The 8,190-nt window shown below is 39.6% G+C and overlaps 1 protein-coding gene and 1 long non-coding RNA gene across 7 annotated transcripts in view; one reads left to right on the top strand and one right to left on the bottom strand.

Annotated features, from left to right (window-relative positions):
- LOC107715869 (uncharacterized) overlaps positions 1 to 3,570 on the top strand; it is a 21,461-nt gene extending 17,891 nt beyond the window's left edge. Inside the window, exon 4 of the long non-coding RNA XR_001637145.1 lies at positions 3,195 to 3,570. This is a non-coding gene — a long non-coding RNA (uncharacterized LOC107715869). The remainder of the gene's footprint in view (positions 1 to 3,194) is intronic.
- Positions 3,571 to 3,650: 80 nt separating this feature from the next.
- nrg1 (neuregulin 1) overlaps positions 3,651 to 8,190 on the bottom strand; it is a 63,773-nt gene continuing 59,233 nt past the window's right edge. For all 6 annotated transcript variants that reach the window (XM_016522083.1, XM_016522080.1, XM_016522077.1 and 3 more), the window contains one exon: positions 3,651 to 5,201. In XM_016522083.1, coding sequence (XP_016377569.1) covers positions 4,589 to 5,201 — 613 coding nt within the window. In that variant the 3' untranslated portion in view covers positions 3,651 to 4,588. The remainder of the gene's footprint in view (positions 5,202 to 8,190) is intronic.

Genomic DNA, 8,190 nt, shown 5'->3' with positions numbered 1-8,190 from the left:
CCACATCTGGCCCGCATGGATTTCACATGGGCCAGATGTGGGCCGGATCTGGGCCAACACTATGTTGCTGTCTGGGTAGCTCAGTAAGGGGCTTGGCAGTTGATGATGTCGACTTAAGAGTTCATTTTCATATTTTTAACAATCTTTTTTATTTTTATTTTACAAAAAAGGAAAGAATGCAATAGTGTGAGACAAACCATCAACATGCTAATATATCCATGGGTTCATGCTGTTGTTTAGCTGCCAAAATTGTCACCTGGATGATGCCATTTGGTAGTTAAGAGTGAAGTGTGTAATTTCTGCACCTCTTATATAATAATGAATGCTTTTAAACAGGTTTCCAAATCAATTCCCTCGGCTGGCCAGATAGCACAAATGTGATCTCATGCCAGTGTTGCTGTCACAGGGTGCAAACTGTTCTCTTCATCATCTTCTGGGAGTATCTTCAACAGTCGCAGGATTGACTTCAAAACCTTAGGTCATGAGAGAAACAACCAATTAAACCAGCAAACAACTAAGGACATGTCATGTCATATCCACTTACTGAACAACATGCTGACATTATGAAATCAATGGTGGGACTTTTTCTTTAGCTTTTTTGAAAGGGTTTTCCCTTTTTTAGTGAGCAGGGTTAAAGCAGTAGATAGCATAGCTTCATAGATGTTTTATGTATTTCACAACCCACAAGACGGTACTTGCCATTTTTTCGAGATAGGCTTTTTTTGAATGAATGTCTTTGTGTAAACTATTTATCTTGGCCCACGATCAATTGTGCACAAATGCTTCTGTCTCAGTGAATTTTTGGGTTCTTCCTGTTTCTGACAAAATGCAGGAATGGAATTGTTCTCATAAATGCCACACGTACCAGACTTTTGTTGGGGTGTGGGTCAACAGTTCAGTCAGTGAATGTGCAAACCATTAATTTTGTTAATAAGAAATGCATCATGACTTCTGAAAAACAGACTATCCACAAACTGGAAGTTTTCTGTACTGTACAACTAATGCAACTTTGCTTGGTAACTGACATTTTAATCTTCATTGTGAGCAAAAAACAAAAAGATTATAGTGGATATTATGAACAAAATTATTAAGGAATGTATAAATGTAACGGAGGCCAGCGGGTAGGTGCTGTGCAGGTAAACCTCACTTTACCTGCCTTTAGCCTCCTTGTTAGAGCGCCTGCCTCCTACGCCGGAGACCTCGGTTTGAATCCCACACGGCACCGGTTACAATTGGTGCCGTGACCCGGATGGGAGTGAGGATTAGGGGGGTGAGTGTAACGGAGGCCAGCGGGTACGTGCTGTGCAGGTAAACCTCACTTTACCTGCCTTTAGCCTCCTTGTTAGTGCGTCCGCCTCCCATGCTGGAGACCCGGGTTCGAGACCCACTCGGAACAAGAATGAGGTGTGGCGGTGAGGACCCGGGAGAGAGGGGTTACATTAAGAGCACTAATGGTTTTCAGTGGGTTGGTATCTTATTAAGTCCATCCATCCATCTATCCTCCAAACCTGTCACAGAGATGCTGGAGTCTATCCCAGCGTCTCAGGCTGTAGGCAGGGAAACACTATATGGACAGATGGCCAGTCCATCACAGGGATTAAAAGAAAGTACATTGCTGAAATATAACTTACCGCTAAACAGTCTAAACTGATCCAAGTCAAGCGAGAGTGTAATGAAAAATTGGTTTCTGGCAGCAGTTACGAGTCCAAACACTCTGGTGTAGGAATCCATGCAAGGCAGAGCACACTGGTGTAGTGGACAAATACAGCCCTTCATGTCAGTATGCAAAAGTGTTGCAGAAGTCCAGCCTCGCCTCTTGTTTGGCTGTAATTTTTGATAGCCAAATAGTTGTTTAAAAATGCATTTCATCAGTATTGTGAAAACTGAACTGAAAATGACATTTTAAATGCAGTAGTACAGTATTAATATATGGAATATATGGAGAAAATTATCAGGAGTCTAAGCCAATTTTTTTTTCAAGATTATAATGATTTGTGTCCAATTTAAAGACTGTTTACCAATAGGTGGTGCTGTCGCCAAATCCAGGGTACTGAGACAATACATACCAAGCTTAATGTCAACATTGCAAAGCATTGTGAAGTTAAGTCTTCCTGTTAGGTATCCTTACCGTGAAATTTAATATAAGAGTTTGCTATAACAGAATAACTTTTGGCCAGCATTATTTAACTCAAATTTGCTGAGAATTCGAAATATTAAACCATCAAAATTATAACTTTTGATGTGCTACCAAGTTTGAAAGAAAATCCTCAAAATTGTCACCAGCAATACTGATACCTGCTCCAATCGATATGCCATACTGGTCTATTGGCAGCCAGAAAGCACAGATGAAAGAAGCTACCGGATACATCCACACAAATGCAAACACTTAAGAGGGAATCAAATGTCGGTGAGTGTGCCATCAACACCTGCTAACACCTTTAGCTTATTTAAACAGCTTAGAGAATAAGACATTGCAAAAATAAAGAGATCCAACACAGTATAAAGCTATCATACATTTTGCCCAGACATTTTATAGAGTTGTTCACACAAGAGCAGATGAAAATGAACATTTTGCTCTCAGTTAGAGAGTGGTCATGTCTTGACTGACATCTCTGCTCATGCTTGTTTGCATGTGTTGTGCAAGGCATGCCTGCATGTGTTTGTCCTCCTGTGCTCATGCAGCTATCAGAATGACATGATTTTTTTTTCTTTTGGAGATTTTCTGTTCTTCCTTTATCTTCACTGGCAATGTGGAGATCAAACAATAAGCCAAAATCTGCTATGCTGGAACGCTGATGCATTTAGACCTCACGCACATACCTTGGTTTGAATATTTCTGCAAAATGTAATAAACCACTTCATCCAAACAGTAAATGATCAGCCTTTTCTGAAAACAAAACCAAGTTTGATGATGGAAGAGGTGATGTCAGCACGTTGTATCATATCCAAAATCAAACAACTCAAGGTGGCCTGAATCGTTACATAAAGGCTTGAGTTAAAAGCAAGTGTTTTCAAGTGTCCCAGACACAGTTCGGCTCATTTTAATTGTATAACCAGGTTCATGGATATTTGTCATGGTGAACATTTATTGTTTTTGAATGAGAGTTTGAATAACAGAGTCTAGGCCTAAATGGCAAAACAACACACATATATTATGGAGTGATGAGAAAAGAAAAAAACCCCACTAAAATAAGGTTGTTGATGTACTGTAATGTACAAAGACTGCAAATATCTCTTATTATCATTGCTATTAAAATATAGATTTATAGATGCTAGATTCCATAAGGCCCAGGTAATAAATAAATAAATAAGAAATAAATAAAGAAAATAAATACAATAAAATGGGCCACATTTCATTAAAATGAAAACTTAGGGGAAAAGGCCTTCACGCACTAGAGCCGTGAGCTTTATAGTGAGCTCTAGGTTAAAAGTGTTGTTTGTGTAACCAGTTCTTCTGTTTAGCAAGCTGGATAGACTATTAGCGGCTATTTTCAGTAAAACCTTGTGAATACATAAGTTACTGTAGTAATCTGGTGATGCAAACATAGCAAAATACTGTACAACAGGTGATTTGTTCTTTAAATGATCACACATATACACATAAACATGATGAAAAATAACATGACACAAAGGAACACTTGAATATAATGTAACATTCGACACGGATAGCAAAGGACAAATGTTAAAGAAAAAATGATTTGGACAATAACTAATAAGAAATAAAAAGATATCATCAGAATCATAAAAGTGGTGCTGTAATTTCCCCACAATGCATTGCTTGAGAAGCCAATGAGCACGATCGACAAAGTGAGCCATATATTCAGTCATTCTGCAGTAATATGAAAGAAAAACAATCAGTTCTATATAAATAATGTCTGCTATACATGACAACCATAGTGATTGTGTTTGATTAATAGCTGATTGTACATGATTTGCTTCCTGTGAGTATTTTTTTTTTTAGCATTTACTCTTAATTTCTATAGCTTTCGAATTGTCTTGTTTTCAGTTTGCAGCAGCCACACTTCATATTTTAAATCAAATTGCATAAGTAATTAACGTAATTAAAAAAAGCATTCTTGCCACAGTACGGTTGGTCCTGGTGACCCACAGCGTTGCTCGTTTTGCGAGCCTCTTTGTGCCTCTTATCTGCCACAAGATTTTAGGTGTGTTAAATAAGAGAGAGTGGGTCGACAGGAAAGCCACCAGGTCACGAGACCACGATGCTTTTTACACTTTGATCCGATTGCAAGGATTCCGACATGGAGTGCTGGTGGAACTTTCTTTTTTTTTTTCAGTTGTTGCCTTAAAGTCATGAATATATGGCCCAGTGTCATGATGCTGTCCTTTTTTTCTTCAAATTTAAATTAAAAGGCACCATAGATTATATATTTTTTCTGCCATTGAAATACTGTGACCTCAGCTACATGTGAATGGCACTTTTTTTCCATGACACAAACACGTTGTACACACACATATAAAAGTCTTTGTTTCACTACATCACTAAAATAAAAGTTGACGTTTTTCTTTTTGCAATACTTAATTATAGAAAATAAAGGTTTAGTGGTGATTTTTTTCTTCGATGCATCTTTCACACAGCTATAGGATCTTGGTTGGCCATGACGGACGTCAGTCTGCTCTGCAGGTCGTGTTGCGGCGAGAGGAGCAGCGCGGGGTTAGTTCTGCTGCCCTCCAGCCCGTCCAGAACAACTGATCCAGCGGCCAGAGGGCTCTGTAAGCCCAGAAATGGCGTGTCCTCCTCAGTCTCGCTCTCCGAGCTGCTGCTCTCTGAGTTACTGCCGCTGACCGGCTCCAGCGCCGTCTGGCCGCTCGGCTGAGTTCTGGAGCTGTTCGGGCCGGACGCTGCGGCTGTGCTTTGGTACTGCTGTGAACTCTCCTCCTGCTCCACGGTGTGCAGAGGGCTGGCTGGAGGACTGAGCAGCTCCAGGCCGTGATTGTAGTGAGCCGAGTTGCGGAGATTATGGCCTGTCTGGTTCAGACCGGATTTGTCACGCAGGATCGGCGGGGTCCGGAACAGCAGGGGGCGCTCCTCCTCCCCCGAGGGACTCGCTGCCATGGACGGAACGGAGGTCGCCAGGCTGGACAGAGGAGCCGACATCTCGGAGGGAGGCGAGGAGGGCGTCGCCGGAGAGAGAAGCCCCACGGGGGACAGACGGCTGGGTGTAGTCATGGCAGAAACATACCTTGTGGAAGAAACACAGACTCACTTTACTGTATCTGTCATCAGTGTTGGGAAGGTTACTTTGGAAATGTAATAGGTTACAGATTACAAGTTACCCTGTTTAAAATGTAATAAGTAGTGTACCTATTTCAGTTACTTTATTAACTGATTACATCATTTTGATTACTCTTCTAAATTTATAACAAATGTTTCAGCTGTTAATCATTTTCTAATATTTAAAGCAGGCAGGGTTAACCTTACAGTAGTGCTCAACACTGATTACTGTCAGACTTTCACAATCCTCCATCACTTTTAATATTAATTTAATTTTAAAGCACATCCACCACAAAATCAGACTTTAGCATCTCTTTTTACTTTGAGATCTCTGAGCATACATGTTTATAAAAATTATCAGGAAACACTGGCATCTAACAATGGCTTGGAAAAAAACATTTAATCTTAAAAATAAAGCATACATACAGTACATCCACTGAAGTTTTTCTTTTTGCAATACTTAATTATAGAAAATAAAGGTTTAGTGGTGATTTGTTTCTTTGATGCATCTTTCACCAAATTGGAAATAAAACAGTTATTGAATAAGCGTGTGTCCTATTCTGTGTCCTAAACTCCTGGAACATTGGTGTCTCATATTTCAGAGCAGTCAATGCAATTTGGGAAAGAAGTCTATTAAATCTGTATGTGTGTGTGAAAATATTCAGATGTAATCCCCTTTGTAATATTTAACATTTTCATAAGTAACTGTAATTTAATTACACATTTTCTCTCAGTAACAGATTACAGTTACATTTGTTGGTTGCACTTTATTTTAAGGTGTCCTTGTTACAGTGTAATTATACATTTAAGTACTGAGTAATATTAATTAACTACATGTACTTACTATATGGTTAGGGTTTGGCTTAGGGTTACTTGCATGTAATTATGCATAATTAAGTGTTATTATAATAGTAAGTACATGTAACGTGTAACAAGGACACCTTAAAATAAAGTGTTACTCGTTTATTTTGTAATTAAATTAGGTAATTCTATTACATGTAACTAGTTACTCCCCAACACTGTCTATCATGACCCATGCATCACCATCAACTGATGTCTTCTTTCGAAGGCTGCGCCCTCTGAAGATCACATTTCTTGGCTGCATACATCATGGAACATGTAATTTCAAAAAAGTAAAATTATAAAATTGACTGTTCTACCTTATGAGGCGTACTGTAATTTCTTTCTTACTTTGCAATGGTTGCTTTTCTGAAATAAAACATCCTTAACGGCTACATTTACATGCAATCCATTAGACTGATGGCTCAATTGGACCGAAAAGCCTAAATGTAAACACTTTAATTGATTTGATGGAGCTTGATCCAAATGAAATTTCGATCAGATTGGAAGGGGTCATGTAGATCTTTCCTAATCCAAACGAAAGGACAGATAAACTCTGCTTTTTATAAAGAAAATAAGCAATGGTAGGAGAACGGTATGTGCAAACAGCAGGAAACTTTGTATATTCGTGCATGTCAAAAGATCAAAAATGATATCTGATCATATCCGATAAACTCGCACATCAGCCTGATCACTTCATTTAGCGTTCATGTAAATACTTTGTTTTGATTCATCAATCAGAATGATTTCATTCCAGCTGAAACAAATGGTGTCGATATAAACAGAGCCATTGACATATGCGGCTGACAAATGTGACCTCTGGATGGCGCAAACATTGAAATGAGACACAGCAATAGTGTTGGAAATGCTGCTACAAAACTGCGCCAAGCTACAAGCCACTCATCATATAGTAGTCCAGTGACAGCTGCTCTTTTGAAACATAGTTACAAGCATCTAAGACTTAAGGGATGCTTCGTTTTCTGTGTCCCGCTATCTTTTGTAGATTAAACACAACTAATTCAACTCGTAACTTGTTAGTAGAGACTGAAATGGAAATAGGTGTGTCAGATAAAAAAACGTGCTGTTGTTTACAGAAAAATCAGGCTATCAGCAAACGATGTGTTTGTGGACGTCATTGGACTGTACTGTGTCACATGCTCTGTCTGTGAGACGGAGCATAATGTGGACAAGTGAAGTATACTTTATTTTCTGAATGAGTGAAGTACTGATGTAACTAAGGGGGCCAACTTTAAGTTTTTTTTATGTTTTAAATCTATTAGTTTACTTGAATCATCTGAATGAGTTTCTCTACAATCATTCAGACTTAGCAGTGAAACGTGAGGGAGAAAACATTTCAGCAGAATATTGATCACTACCTCAGTTCACATGGCAGTAAAGCTGCATGCACAATGTAATGTGAAATAAAAAAAAGAGTCATTTTGTCACACTACACCACTTGTTAGAAAAAACTGGGAAACTATATTTAATACACAAAAATGTGGTTAAGTTAGGTGTGTTGCTTCTTTTTCTTCGTGCCTCCCTAAATCCAAAGTTCTCTCACGAAACTCTAGATGGCGCAGTCCGATAGGTCAAACTCAATCTGACCTAATGACATCATCACATGAACCAGCTGATTTTTCAACTCATTTTTGTATCAGTAGCCAATGAGCTCGCTGCTCAACATTCAAATATATGACTAGTGTTTGTTGTAGCAGTTGCAGCGCGCTTCAGAAACCCTCTCCTTCCCCAGCTCCACCTGTATAAGATCTGCTATGGGGTGATCATGTATGCTATATGGGGGTTATTCATGTTATATGTGCATCAGCTGTATTTCTTAGGGTGTACTCACACTAGGCGTTTTGAACCGTGCCCGAGCGCGTTTGACCCCCAAAGCCCGTTTCGTTTGACTAGTGTGAGCACTCCGTGCCGTGCTCGGGCGCGGTTCGTTTAGCCGTCCCTGGCCCGGTTGGAAGAGGTGGGCCAGGGCACGGTTCGGTTGGGCTCGGGCGCGGTACGCATGCAGTGTGAGCGCTAACCGTGCCAGAGCACGGATCAAATACTGTTTTGTGTGCGCTACTGTCATCATTACGACCGCAAACATATACTATTACTACTAC

This window comes from Sinocyclocheilus rhinocerous, unplaced genomic scaffold (genome assembly GCF_001515625.1).
Source record: "Sinocyclocheilus rhinocerous isolate Xijiao unplaced genomic scaffold, SAMN03320098_v1.1 scaffold178, whole genome shotgun sequence".
NCBI lineage: Eukaryota > Metazoa > Chordata > Actinopteri > Cypriniformes > Cyprinidae > Sinocyclocheilus > Sinocyclocheilus rhinocerous.
Note: the sequence above shows the minus strand (reverse complement) of the source record. Positions and strands in the feature narration are given on the sequence as shown.